This window comes from Chelonia mydas, chromosome 3, assembly GCF_015237465.2.
Source record: "Chelonia mydas isolate rCheMyd1 chromosome 3, rCheMyd1.pri.v2, whole genome shotgun sequence".
NCBI classification, from domain to species: domain Eukaryota; kingdom Metazoa; phylum Chordata; order Testudines; family Cheloniidae; genus Chelonia; species Chelonia mydas.
In genome coordinates this window covers 204,026,667-204,049,977 of record NC_057851.1, presented here as the reverse complement: position 1 = coordinate 204,049,977, position 23,311 = coordinate 204,026,667, and the positions used below count along the sequence as shown (strand labels likewise).

The 23,311-nt window shown below is 46.4% G+C and overlaps 1 protein-coding gene across 9 annotated transcripts in view; it reads right to left on the bottom strand.

Moving 5' to 3' along the window:
* Positions 1-1,517: 1,517 nt before the first annotated feature.
* The window catches only part of SLC8A1 (solute carrier family 8 member A1), a 329,095-nt gene continuing 307,301 nt past the window's right edge, over positions 1,518-23,311 (bottom strand). For all 9 annotated transcript variants that reach the window (XM_007058961.4, XM_037896398.2, XM_037896397.2 and 6 more), the window contains 2 exons: positions 14,131-14,406; positions 1,518-5,282 (listed from right to left, as the gene is read on the bottom strand). In XM_007058961.4, the coding sequence (XP_007059023.1) occupies positions 4,906-5,282; positions 14,131-14,406 (653 nt within the window). In that variant the 3' untranslated portion in view covers positions 1,518-4,905. The remainder of the gene's footprint in view (positions 5,283-14,130; positions 14,407-23,311) is intronic.

The following is a 23,311-nucleotide window of genomic DNA, read 5'->3' as shown; positions in this document are numbered from 1 at the left end:
ACTGGGGGCCTAATCCTGCTCCCAGCACTAACCTACATGATAGCAGGAATAGGGCCTGCGTAAATGAAAGATGGCAATACTAAGGGCTGGTCTACATTAGGAAATTAGGTCAGTATCACTGTGTTGCACAGGAGTGTGAAAAAAAAATCCACACCCGAGTGCTGCAGTTAGTCTGATCTAACCCCTAATGTAGATAGCCGAAGTCTCCCATCAACCCAGCTGCCACCTCTTGGGAAGGTGGAGTACCTACGAGGACAGGAGAAGCTCTCCTGTTGGCCTTGATATCATCTTCATTGAAGCACCACAGTAGCGGTGGTCAGCTGCAGCGATTTATGTGCAGCCATACCCTAAGGGCCATATATTGCCCTTGAGGCATATACGCAACCCCATTGATGGTAGGCCTAGCACAGATAAAGGGCAGTATGTAACCTTAAAGAGTCTAATGGTCTCTTAATGCTCGGGAGATTTCCATGCATAACTCTGACGGTCTCTACTGGGAGTTACCTAAATCCTTTGCATGTCATCAGAGAATAGATTTCCAAATGCATAGGGGTGATAGCACACTGAACTGGCCGCCTGCTGCAGCCATGGGAATGGAAGATGGGAAACAAGAAATGAAATGGGGCATGGCATGGAAAAGCATGGCTACATCTTTGAGCAGACGCTGCATTAGGTTCAGAATAGTGTTTGCCTCTGTGGTTACAACAGCTGACATTTGTAACTGACTCTTCTTAGGTGTTCACTGGTTCTTTCTAATCAATGAAAGATACACATGAAGCAAACCAATAAATACAAAGAATGACGAGAAACAATGAGAGGAGAGATGTCCCACAGAGAATATGCAGCCACACTACTGTGTACATCAGAAACAATTAGAAACTTTATTTTTCTGTGTGGCTGTGCATGATTGATAAGGATCATCATCACAATCAGTGTACTTGCTGCCTATGACTGTGGACAATACACACAAATAAAAATTAATGAACCCAAACAAATGAAATGAAATCATTGTACACAAAGGCAATCATAATCCTGAACAACCAGAATCAGGCTCTAATTCCCTTCCCTCCCCCCCACTCCAAGAATAAAAATTAAAAGAAAAAAAACCCACTCTCATTTAAAGTGAAAAATGAGTTTACAAGAAAAAAAATCAGTTTATTCCTAGGTGAAAACGCACAACAAGATAATTAAACCCTTCCACAGCTTGTTCAGAATGAGTGCAAAATCTCCCCCCTTCCCCGGCCCACTGGGTACACCAATGTCAGACATGCCCTTATGCTGGATCTGAAGATGCTACCGAGGGACATGCTGGCTGTGATTTAGGGAGAGGGAAAGAGTGGAAAAGGAAAAAAAAAAAAAAGCTAGTAATGCTAATGCAAAGTAGTATCTCTGCAGTTCCTCTTTTAGATATTTCATTCATAATATACAAGGAAAGCTTCTCATCAGATGTGAATTGACATCACTCCCTTGGGGTCAATGGAGAGATGCTAATTCACACCAGCTGAGGTTTTGAGCCAGTTATTTATAAGCCACTGGCTTGTGCTTCTATTTTCCATGGTTTTTAAATGTGAACATGTCAAAGTATCTTTACTATGTTGAGCTTAGGGGAATCAAATGGGAGGTACAAAGGCTGCTAAGACCACGGTGCTGTCACCCCAAACTTCTTCTTGCTTCTCATTTGTCTTGGTAAAACAGTCCTTTAGAGACTAATGCTGCCACACTTCCTTATGCCTTGTCGCCTCTTGCTACACAGCTTGGCCCACTGAAATCCATGGGGTGACTCATGAAGCAGGACTGGGCTCTCAGAGATTGGGAATGTCAGCCGTGAAATTGTCATCTGCTCCGTGCAGAAATGCTTCCCTGCTCTGCACTCAGTCACAAACGCTGGGACTGACCCTGCCCAGGCACTTCTATACCGAGGGATGATAACGTTAGGGGTGGAAGTGGGCCGGGAGGTATGGGCTTTGGGGAACAAGGGCTTTCGGAAAACACAGTGCCCGGGAAGTGGGTCCTGCAGACCTGCTCTGCCTCCCAGGAGCATCTATTCTCCCAGGCACACCGAGGCAGCAAGTCCATTGCTACACCGGACAACTCTGCTGCCTGCGGGGGTGGGGGGCAGAGCCATTACCTGCCTCTTTCCTGCTCCCTTTGGGGCACTGTGCCCTCCTGGGGGAAGGGGTGCTCCTGTGCTTCTCTGAGTGAAGAGACAGCAATTCTGAGGGGCCTGGACTCAGGCACCCCAAGTGAGGGAGAAAGGTCCTGAGACTGCCCAGCTCCATCACAGTGCACTCATGGAAGGTCAGGGCAGAATCTCCTGCTAAGTGACCACGCCCCAGATTGCAGCCTGTGGGTCAAGAGTCCATGTGGGCAGACCTCTTTGCTGGCTCAGGGCCTCAGGTTCAAACTCAATACATGACTCAGGCTGACAGCCACAGCCTCTCAACATCTCACCCCTTCTTCCTGTGCCCATGGCCCCACTGAATCCTGCAACCTGCTCCTCTCTGCTACCCATATTGCTCCCACCAGTGTCACAACCAGATCCTCTGCCTTGTCCTCCATGCAGCGCTCCTTGCCCATCATCATGAGTTCAAACCTTCCTGTCCTTAGCTTCAAGGCCCTGCTGAACTCAGTCCTGGCCTCGTTCTGGGATCCCACCTACCTCCAGCCCCCCTTATGCCCCTGCTGACCTCTTTGCTCTGTGAGCGATACCAGCCATGGCTCCCCCTCCAGTCTCTTCTTACAGCTCCTTCCCTGATGTCAAGTGTGCATAGAATGACCCCTCAATCCCAATGTGTCAGGCCCCACCCTCTCCTGGTTCCAATCCTTCCTGCAGAGCCATTGCTTCTTTGGGGAACAAAAATGGAAAATGAAAGGGTCATACAATGGATGAAAATGAAGGGAAAACCAGATCAGCTAGGGTAGCTCCTTCCTCTAGGACCTCTGACAATGTCTGTCTTTGACATGACAATGTCTCCAGGGTGGGGACAGTCTTGCCACCTGTGCATTGTACAGAGTCGAGCATATTGTTGTGGTGCACAACAGATAATAAATAACCACCACAATAATTCCTAGTGTTAAATGCAATCACTGCTGGACAACGCAAGATTCACCCTGTATCTGGTGAGAACACTTTGACCATTGGAGATCTTGGAGACGTTACATTCCTCCAACCCCACCATTGACTTCTTCGGTCCTCAAGTAGCCCTAGTTGAAATGCAGTTGTAAAGTCCTGCCGATTGCCTCTGCTTAATGTCCACACACAGGGATGTAGCTAACCCTCAGAGACGGTGAGCAGGAGAACAGAAATGGAGCCCGGGGGTTCTACAGCTGCCACTCACAAACACCGATGATATCTGACATCTGTTGCAGCCACAGAAGATGGAAAATAGCCACACTGGGAAAAACTGATGCTTACAAAAAAACCCAGGCATGGTTTGCTTATTCAGGGGCTGGTGCTGCCACTCATGCCCAGGCTGACTGGTACTTAACCCCTTTGTGTTCAAAGCGACTAGTCACGGGACAAAGTTCTATGCTCCATGAGCAAGGGTGGCAGGCTCTGACCCTTAAAATGGTATGTTAATCTTTATGGACCTGATGCAGAACCTACTGAAGTCAATGGAAGTATTTGCATTGACTTCAGTGCGCTCTGGATCACCCCATATGGGTAAATTCCTGCCCCACTGAAGTCAATGGGAATTTTGCCATTGACTTAATGGACTCAGGATTTCACTCTAAGACTTTATGATGCATTTTGCACAGATTCTTCCCTTTAGCATTTATAGCTGCACAGTTCTTTGTTATTGCTCCTTAAAAACCCCTGTGTAGAGTGCTAAAGGGTTAGCCACTTCCTGTTATCCCATTAAGAAAAAATACCAAACCAAAACAAAAACCAAACCTGGGTGAAAAGAAAACTCACTCTCTTCTTCAGCATCTGATCCACACTGCTGAATGGACTATTGCTATACAATGCTATATACAGATATGGGTTACTTCATTCATGCAAAGTGTTACAAGTACCACAACAGCATTCCCCATCAGGAATATGAGACAGGAGCAATGCACTAGGGACTGGGCAGGAAATGGACGGTAACGAAAGTAAAGCCCACAAGATTTTGTCAGAACTAAAACAGGGACTTGAGACAAAGGGTTTGGACAGGTGCCTGCAAGGCACAGAGGGGGCGTGGGGTGGGGTGGGCGGGCTCGCTGATTTTGTTTGCAGGGTATGGGGAGAGGGCATGCTGATCATAATACAGCCAAAAATTAAGGAAATGGCTTGCACTGTTCTTGTGACTCTCAACATGTCAACAACTGAATAATAAATGGGGCATCCAAGCAAGAACAGCAGTGGGGTTTCCATCCTATTGGTAGAAAGCTCTTGAACCCCTGGACTTCCTTCTTCAGTCCAGACTCTTGTTTTCATTCAGTGGAGACAGATCTGCATGTCCTCAATATATGAAGGCAAATAGACTTTTGTAAGAAAGTCATGAAGTCCCCTATTCCTCGCCTTCCCTCCACCACTCGGCTTCTTAACAGCTATTCTGGCCCCTGCATTACTGAAAAGCCCAAATTACATTTCAGATCAATCCTCCCCAGGGGGCTGGGTGGGCGCAACAATAAAGTCAATATCATTCACTCTTGTAGGTAGAGTTGCAAAGATGGCCCTGCATCCGTGACTCCTTTAATATGCTGCAACCCCTGGTTAAGAATCTTGCTGAATTCTTACTCCTGCCTAGTACAAAGAATGCTCAAGCTGCATTCCATCAGCAGGTAAGTGAACATGGCAAATGTCTTTTCTTTTTCTCTGTTCATTATACACAATGTTGTATCTCTAGCTATACCTATATAGCTTTCTATATAGATACATATAGATCTCTAGTGATGTATTTACTATCTCTGAGTGTTCCTTTAGAAGCCCTTTATGTGGCAGTAGGCTTCCAGAGATGAGAATAATATGTACAAGAGCCAAAGGAGCACAAAGAGGGATGATGTCAGAAGCTTGGCAGTCCGCGGCCCGCCTAGCTCACCTCCAATCTCTGGTCTCCGCCGGTAAAGCAGCACGCCCACACTGATAAAAGCAAAAATGGTGAAGAGGGTGACGGAGAAAGCCAAGGTGCCAGGGGAGACGTAGAACACTTCCCCGTTTGCTGCGTGGTAGATGGCAGCGATGGACCAGGCCACGCCAATCCCTAGGAAAACATTCACAGCATTGCTCCCGGTGACGTTCCCAATCGAGGCGTCGGCATATTGATCCTGCGTAGCCGCCACTTTGCTGGCAAAGGTGTCTGCAAAGCGAGAAGAAAAGCAGCCAGTCAGGTGGCAATAAAATAAGTTGCCTTGGAAAGGGCTACCCTATAGCAGGGTGCGTGTGGTGGTATGAGCTTCAGCATGGGATAGCTGCCCCAGTACGAGCTTGCCAGGGACTCAGGCAGCTAGCCCATGCTACCATATCAACACTACCCTTATTATCCATGCTCACTAGAGTAAAGCTAGAAAAGGCATGCCCATCCATGGTGCAATCACACCTTCGCTTGCAGTGCAGGCATACTCCCCAGAGATTGTATGATGGGGCAGCATCCAGCCACCTTTGGAGTGACAGGCAAGGCCCTGTGTGATGAAGTCCAAACCCTTGGAATGAAAAGCTTTCCCTGAGGAGACCTGGACCAAGATACCATCTCCCAAAGCTCCCTGCAAGAGTTAGAGGACCCCTGACAAAACACTTCCTGACCTCTTCCCCCAGGTACACTTTCTCTTGCCTGAAGCTGGCAGTCTCCCCACCTCCTCAGGCCTTTTCTTTTCCTCAGAACTAGCTCCTAGGCACCTCCATTGTATATGAGTCACTCACTGGCTTATGGCATCCTCCTTACACAAAACAAATGCTACAAGCATCTACCGTCATCTCCCAAAAGGCTGTAATAAGTGCTTCCACAGGATATAGTATCTTGGAACATTACTGTACAATAATGTAGCACACATATGACAGGTCCTTTGCAGCTGCATGGGTCTCTGGGAGTTGGCTCTCATGGGCAACAGCAAACCAGACAGCATTCCCTGGATGTGGGTTTGTCTGGAGCAGTGGTTCTCAACCTGTTTACCATTGTGGGCTGCATGTGCAACTCTCTCTGTGTTACGCAGCCCAAATCCACACAATATATATACTGCCTATACGGCCCTGAGGATGTCATATGGGCCGCAGCTGTGTGCTGATTGGGCCACAGATTGAGAACCACTGATCTGGAGAGATGTGTAATAGACTGCTTGCAAGTGATGGTCTCATAGGGTAGGGATAAGTTGGTTCTGCTGGCTCACTGAAGCAGGTGAATCTTTACTACACTGATGGAGAGAGGATCTAGGGTGTGTGCTGAGCAGTCCTAGGGGAGGGACTCTAGAAACAGCCCAGCCTAGGGAAGAGATCTGAGCTAAATTTGATGTTATGGTGTTCATTTCTCTGCCACTCTTGCTCATGTTGAGTAGTACGTGACTCTGCATTTAGCCCTATTGAACTTAGTAGGAGGAAAGATGGCCTTTGCAGTGAGAACATTCACGCATCAGGGTTTTGCAAATATCTGAACGGCTCTAGCCACATTTCTGTGAACTATAACACAAGGGAGACTTCATGATCTCCCTCCGGTGGTCTGTTATCCTTTCTACATAGTGCACTGTGGCATGCAGTAGGAGAGATGCTGTCCATATCACCCTGCAGAGGCACTGCCTAGCCTGTAGGTCAAATTACCTGGAGTTCCTACTCAAACCAGACAGACCCTTAGTCTAGGGCAGGCACTCTTTTAGACTTCATGGACTTCAATGTGTAACCTAATGAAATACCCAAAGTAGTGAAGCCCCTACTAAAAACTCTGGATTGTTACCTATTTAGGATGAATACATTCTAAGGGTGCTTATCTCTGACATAGCACTGTTCGTCTGCAGACACCAGTGCCTTCCAAAGGAAATGCCGTAGTCTGTAGCTATTTACAAGAGCAGCAAGCACCAGTTATGCAGAAATGTTGTACATTTATAATGGACCCAAGCCTGCACTCCTTGAAGTTAATGGCATAGCTCCCACTGACTTCCGTGGTGCAGGATCAGGGCTGGTGGGCCTCACCCCGGGATGCTATGTACTTAGTTGTGCCTGTCCTTTGTGCCAGTGCCTTCCCTCCCTACAGTACATCCCATACAAAGGCCAGGGACAATTGTAGTCCCCATGACCAAGGAAGCCCCGGAATTTCCCCCTTGTGTACCTGGGGTCAGAAACTACTCCCTAATGAGGGAGTTGGGTCCTGGTTCACTGCGTTGGCCCATGGAGCTAGGTGGGCATGACAAGGGATGTAGGCTGCACCATCCTAATGGATACAGAGCGTGCATTATCGGGAACTGGCTAAGACATCCTCCTGTCTCAGAGCTATGATGCATTTGCTCTGAATGCTAGTGGCTAAATGCTATAATCTGCCTCTTGACAAGTTGTATAGCTACTGGATTTGTATTTGTACTCACTCACATGCGGCAAGCATGACAATTGCCAACTTATGCCTAAAAGAAATCATATCGAAAAGCCAGTTGCATGGGTGCATAAGTGCATTTGATTTGCAACCGCAAGGATGAAGTCAAAGCAAAGACACAAAGACATTTCATCAGATGGCATAAAGGCAAGGTACAAGAGGCAACACTGGGATAGCTATGCCCTTTGTGCTTACGCTTGCCTCTGCATTTTCCACACAGCCCTGCCACATTGACTGCTCAGGGAATCCGACAGGGGTCTTGTAGGAGAAAGGCTGTATTGTAATGCACACACGTAAGAGGGCAGAATTAAGGCTGTGCCGACACTTTTCATGATGGACTGACTTCTGTTGGTGAGCAAGCCAAGCTTTCGAGCTTACACGAGCCCTTCTTCAGGTCTGGGAAACATACTCAATGCTCTGGTCTACGCTACAGAATTACTTTGGTATAAGTACATATTCACATCCCTAAGTGATGCAGTTACCCCAACCTCAGTTCCAGTGTAGACAGCAGTTTGTTGGCGGGAGGGCTTCTCCCACCGATATGGCTACTGCTTCTCAGGGATTTGTAACTATGTCGATGGGAGAAGTTTGCCCACTGGCGTAGGAGCATATTCACTTAAGCACTACAGCGGCACAGCTGCATTGGTGCAGCTGTGCCAATACATCATTTTAAGGGTAGACCTGTCCAGAGTATGTTTCCCAGACCTGAAAAACAGCTCTGCGTAAGCTTGAAATCTTGTCTCGCTCACAACAGAAGCTGATCCAGTAAAAGATATTACCTCACCCCCTTGTCTCTCTAATACCTGAGACTGACAAGGCTACAATACTGCCTACTTTTCATGATATCATTCCCTGAGTTCTGAGTGCTTCAGTTTGCAATCTTACCTTGCTCTTAATGAAGGATTTTTGTAATGGAATTTTATACATCTCTCCCCTGTCTCTCCTGAGTCTCCTTCCCTAAGCTAAATAGGCCTAAGACCTGATCCTGCAAGTTATTCCACATGGGTGGCTGGATTTCTGTCCACTGATTTCTATGGGGTTCTGCATGCTCCATTTGCTGGATCAAAACTCCTATCTTTAAAAACTCTCTCCTCATCCCAAAGTCTTTACAAGCCTCTAATGATTTCCTTTGCCTTCCTCTGGCCCTTTCCTATTTCTGCTTTCTGAGATGGGGTGCCCAAAGTGATGGCATCAGTTTATTTATTGGCTTTATAATCTTGTCAGCCTCACTCTCCATCCCTTTCTTAAGAAAGCCTATTATCCTCCTGGCTTTTTGATCACCACTGAGCAGAAGTTTGCATTGAACTATTACGCCAGGCTGATCTATTTTTCCTGAGTGCCTGCAATTAAGTTAGAACCCTTCCGAGTATGAGCTGCTCAGATGGTTATTCCACTATGCAGTACCTTGCTATGCTATATTCTGCTTGACACCATCTTGCCCAAACATCTAGCTTTGTAAATTCCCCCTGAAGTACCTGGCGACCCTGTCTAGTCTGACTAAGCTCAATAATTTTGTGTACTCCAGATTTTTTTTTGCCTTTCAAGTAAGGCATCTCCCGTTTCAATAAAAAGCCTCTATTTAACTGTTCCATCAACAGCTCAAGGCATGGCCCTGGATTAAATTTCTTACCGATATAGCTGGTTGAAATTTTTCTATCAAAACTTGGTTTGCAATGGAAAATAGGGGTTTCAGCTCAATGAAAATCTTGGCAGAAAGTGACTGCATTCCTCAAAACACTGGAGGTTTTTAGAACAAGTGGCACAAACCCCTGTCAGGGAGGGGGTTTACGTCCAGGTTTGCTTAGTCCTGTCTCAGCACAGGGGCTGGACTTGATGATCTTGCAAGGTCCCTTCCACCCTGACATTTCTATGATTCTACACCAAGGCCTTAACCACAAAACCAAGCCCCCAGCCTCCCCTTCCCTGTCACTTCCCCACCAACTTTATTTTCTCCCTAATATTGAGACACTAACTCATGGCCAGGAAGTGACATATCCCATTTAGTCACCTCACCCAACAATTGCTTTTACTGGAGGAAACGGACCATGCAGTGGTATTAAAGGGATGAGCACTATTTTGTTTAAGTATTCCTACTGTTGATACTTTGCTTACTTAGCTATTAATCAAACAGTGGCCACAGGCCCAATGAAATGAGATTATTGTAATTGATATGGCACATTCAAGAAACACTAGGGCACTGTATTTTTGTATTAAGAATGGAAATGATCAGGCATTGTTCTGTGAATAGCCAGTTGCAGTTTTTAATATATGAAAGACTGTTGTTAGGCCAGGCACTCTATGTTCTGTATTTTGCCTCTATGTAAGTGATGATGGTTAGAAAAAAGGGCTTAGCTTTTCTTTACAAGTCATCTGAATTGGACACTGGACTGTGCATTTGCCCCCTGCACTCGAATCCACCACACTGCTGTGGAGTGCAGCTATTTTCCTCTGGTGTGCACCTGGAGCCTTGCAGGCATAGAAAAGTTGTAAGTGATGTTTAGATTATGCACTATGGATCACAAAGAACTTGTTATTTCAAATAAATAAGAACAGACATACCCACAAAAAGCGGAATTCTCTGTTTTGTCGCTCAGTAAAATAAATGTAGTTTTGTTAGCCCTTCTGGGACCTGATGGGACTCCTGGTTGCTCCCTTGCATTGGGGGGTCCTGTATGAGCACCCGTGTCATTGGTTTTATGCAGCGTTGCCAACTCTTGCAATTTTATTGCGAGTCTTGTGATATTTAGGGGCTTTCCTTAAGACCCAGCTCCTACAGTCTCCGCATTTTAAAAAAAATACAGTAAATTTCTAGCCGTTGTGGTTATAGTGAAAGGCTTGAAAATGTGATCCTTTCATGCTCTACAACAAGGCGGCAAATAAAACACCCTCCCCACCCCCCAGTCTACTTTTGTAAGTTAATATCATGATTTTTTGGGGCCTGACTCCTGATATTTGAATGCTTGGAGTTGGCGATACTGTGCATGATCAAAATATATCTCAGCTGGACTGGTTTTGGTCATGGTCTCTTGAATGTCAATTGTGCCTGGTTGGCCCAGCCCATAGTAAGGGGTGGAGGGAACAGTGAAGACATTCTGACACAGGAGACACAAGGCATCCTGGAGCAACCAGGTTCTTAGGATGTAACTTCCAATTTCCTTAATGAAGGCTTCCTTGCTCACCCTGTTTGATTCAGTCTGTTAAAAGAAGACAGAACGCCATGGAGTATGGAACTATAGGAATATTTATATCAGCTGATAATACGTTGCTATGAAGAACAGTCTCTTCTTTGCCTCTCTCAGGCCCCTTTGCTAAGTCTCTGCTAACCATGACTGCTTCTGAGGCAGTCTAATCTCCAAACAACAGGTATTAGAGGACTCTTCAGATGTTTCACTAGAAACACTTCTAGCAGCTATTCACACTCAACCACCTAATTTTGATTCATCTGGATCAAAGCTGAATCTGGTCTCATCAGAGGTGTTCCATGCAGAACAAAGGACCTGAATGCAGAAAAATGTGTGAGAGATCAAGGGAGAATATTAAAGAAACAAAAGTTCAGAATGAGAACATGGGATTGCAACTCTGGCAGGGGTTTGAATAAAATACAGCAATTTTCTACACTGAAAAACTGAGGGCATGGAAAACTTTTTAAAGCTTACAGAGATATTAGGTATTTTGGAATCTGTGGAAAAGAGGAGTTAGTTCTTTGAAATACTTTCCAGGGTACTGAATTGTCTTCTCAAATTTCAGCTCTCTACCCTATTAGATAGTCTAAAAATATTCCGCATACCTTTCAAATCTCTCCCAGTTTAACAAGTGTCTGCTTTAGCTGTCTCAACAAGAATGGTCACACTTTAATTTTAGCAATACCATAGGAGTGGTATTAAGACTATGATACGGAGGAGGAGGGAAAACATACTACTTGTAAAGAAATTGATCCTTACTTTCCTCAATATCAGCAGAACTACTCAAAATTGTACCACATGGAATTCTTGTTTCTAGGTTTCCAAGTTTCCCACAAAATTGAAGATTAAAGATTAAAAAAAAACAAAACAAAAAACCCCACTTTTTTTGTAAACTAGGATTTATTTTATCCACACAATCAGTTCAAAAGGATGCTTGTTGAAATGGAGCGGACAGTGTGGGTCTTGATGACGCTGTGTCAGATAATTCTTTGTTGCCTGACTACAAAGGTTTGTTGGTTTTTAAACCTCTCCTTTTCTTTTGCCATTTTTTGTTTCCATGTTAGATGGCAAACCAATAGCTTGTGTGTCTGTCCCTTTCCATGCCTAAATGCAATAGGCCCAATTCACATACCCTTCCTCACACTGACTAGCACATGAGCTGTTCCAGTGGATTCTGTAAGGAGCTGGGTAACTGGGATGGCAGGGTTGGACTATGCTGGGAGAGGGATCCTGGGGGGAGTGCAATTAGAGTCAGTGACACTGATGTTGTTACTGGGGCATTGTGATTGTGGGGGTGGTGGTAATTGACATCATCTGTTATTTGGAGAGCGAGGTCATAGAGTGTAAGGCCAGAAGGGACCGATAGGTCATCTAGTCTGACCTCCTGCCTAGCACAGGCCGCTAAACCCCCACCCAGTTACCCCTGAATGGCGCCCAATAACCTGTATTAGACTAAAGTATTACAGCCCTCAGGAGACTAAAATGCAGGGACAGGGAATTGCTAAAGGGCATGTGAAAAAAGGGCATGTAAAAGCTACTAGGCTAGAAAGGAAAGAAAGGCAGCTGAGTAGTAACATTCTTGGTACATAAACAGGCTCTTCTCAAAAAGGGTCTCAAGGTGCTTTATGCCCATTAATAAACAGCAGCGCAACATCTCCCCCATTTCTGGTTCTGTAGAACTAAAGCTGATCCAAACCTATTACTGAGATGAGACACAAGAGGAATCTTTTATCCCACCCAGCCCATTCTTCCTCTTTGGTGGTTTGGATAATATGAACCTCAGAGCCCATCCAGCCCTGGTTTTGGTTTGGAAAAAATAAAACCTGACTAATGAGGTTTCGCAAAAACAAGACACAAGACTCCTTGGCCCATTTCTAATTAGCACATAGCATCATTTGTTGAAATACAGAGCTGGTGATTCCAGTCACAAGCTCCCTTTGCCAGCGGGTCTGGTAACACCCAATGCCAGCTGATAGGAGGTAGGGAACATGGTGCTATTGGCTCCATGCCACCTGCTCTTCCCAGTCCTCTCTGAAAGCTCCTGTCAGGTCCTGGGCAGCTCCCTCCTTCCCTGCCAGGCTTCTCTCTGCTCCCTGCAGGGGAACAGGGAACCCAGAGCTGTAGTGGGAAGCACCTTTCTTCCTACCCCCAGCAGCCAGCCAGCAGCCCCTGTCCTGTGGAACATGACCGGAGAGTGAGATGAACGAGGTGTAGAGGCTGATCTGGCTGTGATATGGGAGAGATGTACAGCACAGTGCAGCTAACAGCTCTGGGAGTCCTTGGTGAGCCTTCTCTATATGGCTACTGATTCCTTACACTTCTGTCGTGTACCCTTTTCTCGGTCTCCTCAAAGCTTCTCTTCACAGGGAGCTCTCCCCAGGTTGCTGCCCACTCTCCTCACCCCTCTGTACCTGCTCTGTCCTTTGAGGCAAGGTGGAGCTGCAGCAAACATAGCCTCCAGGTGAGGGTGTACCATTGACTGACATAAGGGTGAGACACTATTCTCAATATTATTTTCTAGGCCATCCCTTTACCTCCTCATGTTTTTGTTCTACTGCAGCTGATGTTTAGCGACAGTGGGACAGACACTGAAAAAAGGACTCACAAAAGGGTCCTAACTATTTAAACACACAGTACATAATTTCCTATTATGCCAGATGAAAACCTCAAGTTTCTCTCTGCATTTTGTTAATGGGTCCCAGTTAATGGTTGCCAATTAAATATCAGGAGCGTCAGAGAAATATGCACTGTGGATCCATGTAAATCCAGAGTAATTTATAGCAATATACCAGATAGCAGAAATTGGAGCTGTATGTTTTATTATCAGTAGCACCAACAGATTAAAATGACAGTAAGAGTAGCATAGCCAAAAGTACATTACTCTCATTTCACTGGTTTTCCATTCACTTATATACCAATATTAGTGGCGCAGAAAAAATCTTTTGGGATCTAAAAGAAACAAAGAAAGGCTTGCCAGACACAGTAACTATTTCTGGAATGGATTAAGGACATTTTGTTTTAAGGGGATTTTTAAAAAACCCAATCCAGTGCAGTTAATGTCATACCTACATAAGGTGTAAAAAAACCCAACCCTCTGCAGGCAGTGGAGAAAGCAAAAATGTGGATTGACACATGTTACTTTTGCACTCCATGAAACTAGAATTCTATTCCGAGGAAGAAACCTTGGGTTTGCTGAAGTTAAGACTGTAAATATCAGTTACAAGTTGTTATCAAAACATTAGAAAGCCTGAAAATTCAAAGCTAAAGCTATACTTTAAATAACCCACAGCCATCACAAAGGGAAACACACCATTGGGGTCTCCCATGTGGTGTCAGTGTTACTAGTTAGCTCTTCATCCAGACCTGGATTTCTGCCTGTTCCCTCTGAATCCCAAATACATAGCACAGGGGAAAGATGGCAGAGATCATGTCAGGAAATTAAATTACTTTTTTACCTGGCACTGAAGTTCCCAACGCAACAAACACGACTGCAGTCACTGAATCCTTCAGGCCAATGGTGCAGCCAAAATGGGATGCCAAGTCCCCGATGAAAGCCGTCAGCAAACCAATCATTAGGATGGAGACGACGAAGCAGGCCCAGCCATTCCAGTAGTCTGTTGGGGGGACGAAGGCGAAAAGGACTTTCCAGAAGACGGTCAGAAAGTGCATCACATAATCAAAGCAGGAGGGCAGCTTCTCTTCCCCACATTCATCATCGTCATCATCCTCGCCTGGAGCAACAACACCAGAGTCTGATTAAACCCAGAGATGCATAGCTAGGTGTTCCCGCTCCTGCCTAAGTACTTATACGGCCCTTTGTACTGCACTGTTTGAGCCTCGCCCAGTCAGAAATGGAGTTTATCCTCAACACTCCCCTGCGAAGTAGGGATGTATTATTGTTATTATCACCCCCTTGTTACGGATGGAGAAGTTAGGCCCAGAGAGAATGACGGTGACATTTTCAAAACCACCTAAGTAATTTAGGAAAGTAAATCCCACTGACTTCCAATGAGCTCTATGCTCCTAAGTGAGCTAGGCACTTGGGAAAATCCCATCCCACGACACTTGTCCAAGGTCACACGAGTGACTGTGGCACAGCAGGCAAGCGAGGCCTATATTTCCCAAAGTTGCTAAGCCTTTGTAGTACTGCTATCTTTTGGGTACAAAACTTGAGACACTCTGAGGGCTGCCGAGCCCTGCCCCCATCATCACAAGCAACCCCATCATACAATCCCACTCATAAATGTGTCCAGCTCTCTCATCAGACAAACTAAGTGTTTGCACTCACAACTCCTACTGAGAGGCTGTTCCAGAACCTCACCCATCTGATGGCTAGAAATCTACTTTTAACTTCTAGCCAGAATTTGCTCATGGTCAGTTTATCCCCACTTCTTCTTGTGCCACTATTGTCCTTAACCTTAAATAGTTCCACCCTTCCTGGTGTTTACCCTTGATGCAGTTATAGAGAACAAATGTATCCCCCCTTGGCCGTGTCTGTGCTAGGTGAAACAAGCCCAGACCTTTTAGTACTTGTCTCATACAATAGGCCCTCCAGTCCCCTGATCATCTAGTAGCTCTTCTCTGCACCTGTTCCACCACTGCAGTAGTTGCAACATCCACTGTGCAAGCTGAAGGCCAGGAGGGAAACAGGTTGTTGGTCTCCATTGGAAGCCCCAGATAAATTACAAGAGGGGACTAGCTTCCCCGCCACCCCAAACAGGACTAAGAATATCTGTTAATGGGAAGAAAACCTGGACATTTAGAGTCTGTGATGGCTCTTGGTTTGTTTCAAGGATTAGAGACATTAGAAGCCAGAGAATAGTATCACTGAACTGAACATGGCCAAGAGTGTAGTTACAGGGACTGAGAAAGATAAAGCTGCTGAAATGAAAGGTAATAAGATCACTGTGTTCTGAATGGGGCTGGAAGAGGAAGAATGTGGGAGGAGTGAACCTAAACCTGCTCAGAAACCTTCTTTAGGTTCAAAATTATTATTAAATTGTGTTAGGAGCTCCAGTCATAACCCAGGACCATTGTGCTAGGTGCTGCACAAACACAGAAGCTCCCAGCCTTCCTTCTCTAGACCACTCTATATTTTATATGCTTTTATCATTTCCCCTCTTGCTCATCTGTTTTCTGAGGTAACAATCCCAATCTTTTCAACCCACTCTGAATGACAGTTTTCCCAGGTCCTTGATCATTCTTGTTGCTCTTCTCTGAACCACTCCAGTTCTGCAATATCCTTTATGAGGTGGGGTGCTCAATACTGCACACAGTGTTCCAGATGAGGCGACCCCTCATCTCACTGATTGATAAAAAGGCATTATTAGACAATTCTCTGTATTATTCTCCATCACATACTTTATGCATGTGAACAGTGTGTTAGGTAGTTTGATCGCACTGTGCATTGCACAGAGTCTCTGCTGAGCTGTCTACAATGATGTCCAGGTCCCTTTCCTGTGCGGATACTGTTAATTTAGAACCCTGTAAGGTTTATGAGTAGTTTATACTTCCCCTCCCTGCAAAGTGCATTCCTTTGCATTTATCAACAATGAACTTCAGAGACTGCTGCACTGTGGAGAGGGGTAAAACAAGGTCTAGCCAGGGCCAACCCTTTCCCCGCAGCAACTCCCTGGGCCTAGAACCACGTAGGGAGACCCCCACCAGTCTGGTGAAGTAGACGACCATGTGGCTTTGGTGAAAAGATGCAGAAACAGGAACTAGCCAGAGACTCCAGCTGGTCAGAGTAGGAGCAAAATCAGCCAAATCTGGATTCCCCTGGACATTCAGTTTTGACTGGACTTTCTCTGTCCTATGCTGATTAGCTGTTTGCGCCAACCCACCACCTCCCTCCCAGTCTCTTCATCTCAGCTTCACGCCTCCTCTGCTCTGTCCCCTTCACTGCCCTTTTCCCAGCAACATCCCTTCTCCCTTTCCTTGTCTTTCTGTTTAGGTTATCCCCTCCAAACTAAACCTGTGACGGTACTTTACCTCTCACCAACCTGCTGCATGATCTTGGGCAAGTCATTTCCCTCTGTTCTGTTTAGGCTGAAAACTCTTTGGGGAAAAGTCTCTCTTGCAATTTTTTGTTGTTGCTGTTGTTCAGCACCTAGCATAATGAAGCCCTGATCTCATCTGTCTAGGTCTTCATGAAACACAAATAATGATTTAATATTGTTTTGGTCAGCTTCCCTATCCTCCACAGGATGTATCCTTTGCAATCTCTTAACCATCTGCCATTGAGTTACTGTGCGCCTGCTGCGGAAGTGGAAAGGTGCAGCAGTTCTGTCTGTTTTAAGGGTGTTTATCATGCTGAGTTGTCAGCATGTCCCCCAGGTAAAGGGGTGATTTGCCTCCTGCCTAACTGGTCTGAATTCTTAGGGGTACTGAACTTCTGCCTGGCAGGAAAGACACATTGCTGAGCTGAGTATTCAGTTCCAGGGTGGGATTTAGTCCAACAGCACAATGCACTAACACACCAATGTACAAGAGACCTGAAGAGCAGCTTCTCTCTCTCTCCAACAGATGCTGGTCTTAAAACACATGACCTCACCCACCTTGTCTCTTTTACATACAAAGAGAATCTGCAGAACCAAATCTGGCACATTTCCCCCTCTTGACTTCAGGAGACTGCTGCTCTTCTAATTTCTCTTTGATTTGCCCAAAGCACTAGTTTAATGGGATCAGAGACAATGTTTAGCCTACTGCGTCAATCCGGGAGGTGTGTTGTGACTCAGGGTCAGTGTACTTCCCTTCTTCCCAATGCTCTAGACTTTGATTTCTAGTCTGTCTTGACATCCACTCTCCATGGCTTTCCAGTCGGAGGATGCTGACAGGTCTGATGGGCTGGTAACATGCTGACTTACTCAAGGGTCTCCGACAGCACGGCTTGCATTCCTCAATATTGGAATTTAAGTTCCAAAGCAATAAACAGCTTCCATGAGTCACAGCTGACTAACTGTAGCCAGGCTTCACTGGTTGAGCAGAGATGCTAAAGGATGCTCTTATGGTGAAGGCAGGTGAGGGATGCAGGAGATCAGTGTATGATCCCCAGCTCTGGCAAAGACACCCTGTGTGACTTTTGGTACGTCACTTGATTTCTGTGCCTCATTTCCCCAGCTGTACAATGGGGATTGTAAATGGCACCTTTATCCCTCGTCTATCTGAGCTGTGAGCTCTTTGGGGCAGGACTATTTTTACTCTGGATATGTACAGCGCCTAGCCCACTAAGGCCTCAATCTTGGTTAGGGTCTCTGGGCACTAGCCAAGAGGTGGGAGGTTCACATCTGTGTCAAGTCCATTTCCTCTGGAACACTGACCTAGATTTCCAAAAGCAGCTAGTGATTTTGTGTGCCCGACAAGAGACAGCTTAAAGGGATTGTCAGAGCAGGGGCTCAAACCTTCTGAAAATCAGTTCTCTTTAAGGTGCCTCATGTTAGACACCCACAATTCCTGGCCATTTATGAAAAAGATAAGGCCATTACTTTCTTTTTCTCCTTTTGTTTCCTACACCATGGCCCTATGTGCAGTGATGAGCTGCCAAAATCTTAACAACCAGTTCCCTATAAAAAGTTCTGATTTAAGGGATGTGCCCCAGTATGTATTTTTTGTACCAACAGGGCTATCATATATCCGTATTTTCCTGGGAAGAATTTTTAAAATTTAAAAATTCCTCCCGGACGGCGATTTAAGAACCAAAAAGCCTGACCTGTCCGGGAAAATACGGGTGTGTGTTAACCCTGCCGAAAGTTCTTTTTAAAAAAGATGGGCCTGAACTAGAAATGAGCTCCGTTTCACATGTGTGGGTCCCCGCCACTCCCTGGGGGTGTGCTCGGGTGACCAGATGTCCCGATTTTATAGGGAAAGTCCTGGTTTTGGGGTCTTTTTCTTATATAGGCTCCTATTACCCCCCCACCCCCATCCTGATTTTTCACACTTGCTCCCTGGTCACCCTAGGGTGTGCACATGTGTGGGTCCCAGTTGCTCCCTGCCCCCCTCATTGAAGCAGGTGTGCAGGGTTACTGCCCTGAGAACTGCAGGGCACCAGTGGATGTGGGGTCAGCTGCAGACAGGGCCATGGGGCAGGGCTAGCTGGAGGCAGGGGGTGCGGGGCTGGCTGCGGGCAGGGCAGGGGGTGCGGGGTTGGCTGGAGACAGGAGGGTGCGGGGTTGGCTGGAGGTAGGGACTGGCTGCGGGCAGGGCAGGCGGGTGCAGGGCTGGCTGTGGGCAGGATGTGCGGGGGTGGCTGGAGGCAGGGGATGGCTGCGGGTAGGGCAGGGGGTGTGTGCAGCAGGGGTTGGCTGGGTACAGGGCAAGGGGTGCGGCAGGGGCTGACTGCAGGCAGAGGGTGCAGGGCTGGCTGGAGACAGGGCAGGGGGTGCGTGCAGCAGGGCCTGGCTGCAGGCAGGGCAGGGGGTGCATGCGGCAGGGGCTGGCTGCAGGCAGGGCAGGGGGTGCAGGGGAGGCTGGAGACGGGGGCTGGTGTAGGCAGGGCAGGGGGTGCGGCAGGGGCTGGCTGGAGGCAGGGGGTAGCTGGCTGCGAGCAGGGGGTGCGGGGTGGCTGGAGGCAGGGGCTGGCTGCGGGCAGGGGGTGCGGGGGTGGCTGGAGGCAGGGCAGGGGGTGCAGCAGGGGGCTGGCTGTGGGCGAGGGGCTGGTGTGGGCAGGGCAGGGGGTGTGGTAGGGGCTGGTTGGAGGCAGGGGGTGGCTGGAGACGGGGGCTGGCTGCAGGCAGGGAGTGCGGGGGCGGCTGGAGGCGGGGGGTGGCTGGAGATGGGGCGCAGGGGGTACGGGGCTGGATGCAGGCAGGGGGTGCAGGGGGTGGCTGCAGGCAGGGGGTGGCTGCGGGGCAGGGGGGTGGGTGCTCATGGGGAGAGCGGCTCGGAGTGGCCCGAGCAGCAGGACGCAGCCCAGGCCCAGCAGAGCAGCCGGGGACCCCCCAGGCAGCAGCGGGAGCCCCAGGGACAGGGGAGCAGCAGCAGCACCAGGGCTCATGCCCAGGGCCAGGCGGCAGCCCACATGGCTCCCGCAGCGCCCCCGGCGGCCGAAGGAGGAATTACATCACTTCCTCGCCAGAGCTCATCAAAGCCTCAGCGCCCCCTGCGGGGAAGCGGGTTAACAACTGGTTCTAAAACTGCTTCAAAATTTAACAACCGGTTCATGCGAACTGGCTCCAGTTTACCACTGCCTATGTGTATGTAGCTCTATGTACACAGAACACCTAGTCACGGCTGCTCCACAAAGACAGAGCAGAGAAGCTCTTGCAAATAGAAACTCATGTTTCAGCATGCAAAGGAAAAACAAATGTAATGATGTCACTTGGCTAAATCACAATGGCAAAAGGTGGTGGCATTTATATCTCCCCTCTCCTATACCAAGAGTTGTACAATACACAAGATCACAACTTTTGTGCTGGTCAGAAATTCCTTAAACTGAAACTCAAACAACTAGCCCAAAGTTTTATGGACTGTATTCATTTCCTAATGAAATCAATAGGAGTATTTGCATTGACCTTGATGAGAGCTAAACTGCACAACAGGGCATCCTAAGGATGTAGTGAGTGGTAATTAACAACTAGCTTGCGCTTGAAGGGGTAACTTGCAGTTGTCCTTTTAACCATCTGTGATCCAACTTTTCCCTTAGGTGTGTCTGGGTAGCAACAGGAGCTGCACATGGGCATCCAAGCACAGAATCTGCATCTCATCATTTTCCTGCAATGCAGTTTCAGTCTGTGCAACAGAGTTGCAGGTTAATTTCACTCAAATTTTGAAATGCTATATGCTGCCTCCAGTAATAAAGAACGCAGGCAGAACAGCAGATGTTTTAGGAATAAGTTCTTCCAGGACATTAGAAATCAAAGGGGCAATAAGCCAAGGAGGACACTCAGGTTGACTTCAGTCAGTGAATGATCTGGTCCTAGCTGGTCAAATATACCTAATTTAAAGGAACTATTTGCACTAGCTCTAATGTTTGCACAAGCACCTTTTATCTAGAGAGCCAGGAGAAGGGTCTCTTAGTTGTTAGGAAGGCTATAAGTATTGTAATAATGGTGTGCAATTTTCTTAAGCCCCAACTGCTTGCCTGTGTGATTATTTTCCTTTCCATATCTCTTTATGCAATGGTGGCACTTCTTTTGTGTTTAATTTAAAAGGAAAAATGTATAAAGACCCCTGCAAGGAGTGTAAAACGATGTTGTGTGTATTATGTATTTATTTGTGAGCACCAACTAAAACTGCATTCAAATGGTGGCACAACATAAAAAAATTACTAGGAGCACTTCTGGTTTAGTTTTTGTTCTGTTGCCACACATAAGAAAAGCAGCATTCTAGCACCAATTGCTAGTGTTGGTATGGAAGGATGCCAGACTGAGAGTTTGGCTGCTCAATATAGCATTTGGTTTTGGAGGAAAAAGCTAATACTGGAAAACACAAATACACCACCCATACAAACCAACATACCTTCCAGAAAAGGAATAGAGATTACATTTTTCAAAAGTTTTTGTTGAGTTGAAAAGTTGAAAAAATGGTCAAGTAGAAACTAACCTACACTAATGTTTTGACGTTGCCAAAAATGAAACAGTCCGTTTTGTTTCAACCCCAAAATTTTTGTTTTGCTTTGTTGGTGGGAAATGTTCTCCCATCGACGTAGTGCTGTGCCCACTAGTGCTTAGGCCGGTGCAACTTAGGTCACTCGGGGGAGGAGCGGGGAGTGGAATGTTCACCCCCATGAACAACATAATGGTAGTTGCTAGTGACATCCAATCTCTGCAGGTGCAAGGAAGGCTGAGACCCCGGCCAGGAATGTGAGGACAAGGACGAGCCCCTAACTGCAGAGGAAGCTACCTCACTGCTGAATGGCTCTGTTCCCAGGCAGAAAATGTTCACAGCATCCCACATCCATGGGCTCCTCCGCCTCGCAGTCCTGGCCAGTGGTCTCTGCTACGCAGGGCCAGGACCACAAGCTCCCCTGCACCTTGGCCAGGCAGGTGCCCAAACCCCAACCCTGCCCCCTAATTTTCTGGAACTGTAAAAATAAAAATGGTTAAAAATTAAAAAAAAAATAAAAAATGAAAATTGATATTAGTTTTCTAAACAAAAAAGTAAAAGTAGAATTCTGCTAAGCCTACTTGTAAAGGAAGGCACCCGCGCCTCCTCTGGTTATATTGTGAATCTCCTCCCCTGGAATTTTTGGTCAAAATGCATGAAAAGCAAAACAAAGTTTTTTGGATTGAAATGAAATGTTTCACTTCGACATTATCAAAATGGCCTGGCTTGGTTGAAACTAGCCCATGAACTATACATGAAGTTGTGAAGAGTTTTGGCTGACCCCAAACTGCATTTTTTTGGCAAATCAAATATTAGTCTGAAAAATCTTGTCCAGCTCTAATTAACACTCAGTGAGGTATAAAGGAGATGAAGCTTTAGACCAGAAGAGACAGTTGAAACTGGTGAAAGTTTTCCAGCTACATTCTGTAGGATATTTTTCCTGGATTCATTCCACCTGGCTTCTAAGCCCTCCAAACTTTGTGGGTCTAAATGTTTTTCACAAATCAAGCTATGGAATCTGTGTCTCACTCAACACGTCAAGATCTTGCAATTTTGCACATACAAAATTTTGCACTGAAACACCACAGCAGCATCAATCGGCAACTTTGAGTGGTGGACAGAAGACAAGGAGAGGGAAAGCAACGCACAGGAAAGTCACAAACATGCAGGACCAAACTGTGGCAAACAGCATCCCCATGTTTCAGGTGGGACAGAGCAGCGCTTTATTCAACATGCACCTTAAAGCACAATGTTTAATATGGTAGAAATAAATAATAGGAAGCTTGATTTTATTACCTTGGTAGACAACAAAGGAAACTCCAAACAAACTCTGCTATGTACTGGGGTGGAGGTGGGGAATTTATTTAAGTCTGAATCCTGTGCAGTTCTTAGCTGATCCCACAAAGACTGGGCTGGCTAGACACATCTCTGCTAGCATTATAATTTTGCAACAGGCATTTTAAAATATCTACAGAGCTGTGAGGCAGTGGAGCTGTCGCAGAGTTAAAATCTTTAGGGAGATGATGAAACAGATTTTTAAAAATGAATCTGAGTGTGGCTGTCACAATATTGGTCTGGATCTGTCTATCATTTTTCTGAGGGTTAATAATGAACCTCTGTAGAAGAGCTAGGATAGAGGTTGCTAGGTTGCTTAGAGAGCCATATGCACCCACTCTGAGATGTTAGGCCAAACAACTGCGAGGCATCTTTGCTACAAGAGAAAGTTTCCAACCCTTAAAATAATAAAAATGTAACATTTTGCTCTTCAGTCACCCATGTTGTAGCTCAACTGCAAGGTATGCAGGAATGACTGGCTGGGGGAACCTGTCTGTGGCTTTTGTTATACAGAAAGCCAGACCAGACGATCACAATTGTCTCTTTTGGCCTTAAAACTCCATGAATCATGTATTAACTTTCCTGAATCTAATAAGCACACTGCTACAGAGAGCTAGCCTATATATTCTAAACACGTTATGTCCAAGCGTGATGTCCCTCCTAGCTGTACATCTGGAGTACAGCTGCAGTACTGCCAACCCCAAGTGTAAAGAAAAGAAAAAACAACCATGAATCAATCCCGCCCAAAATCATGAGATT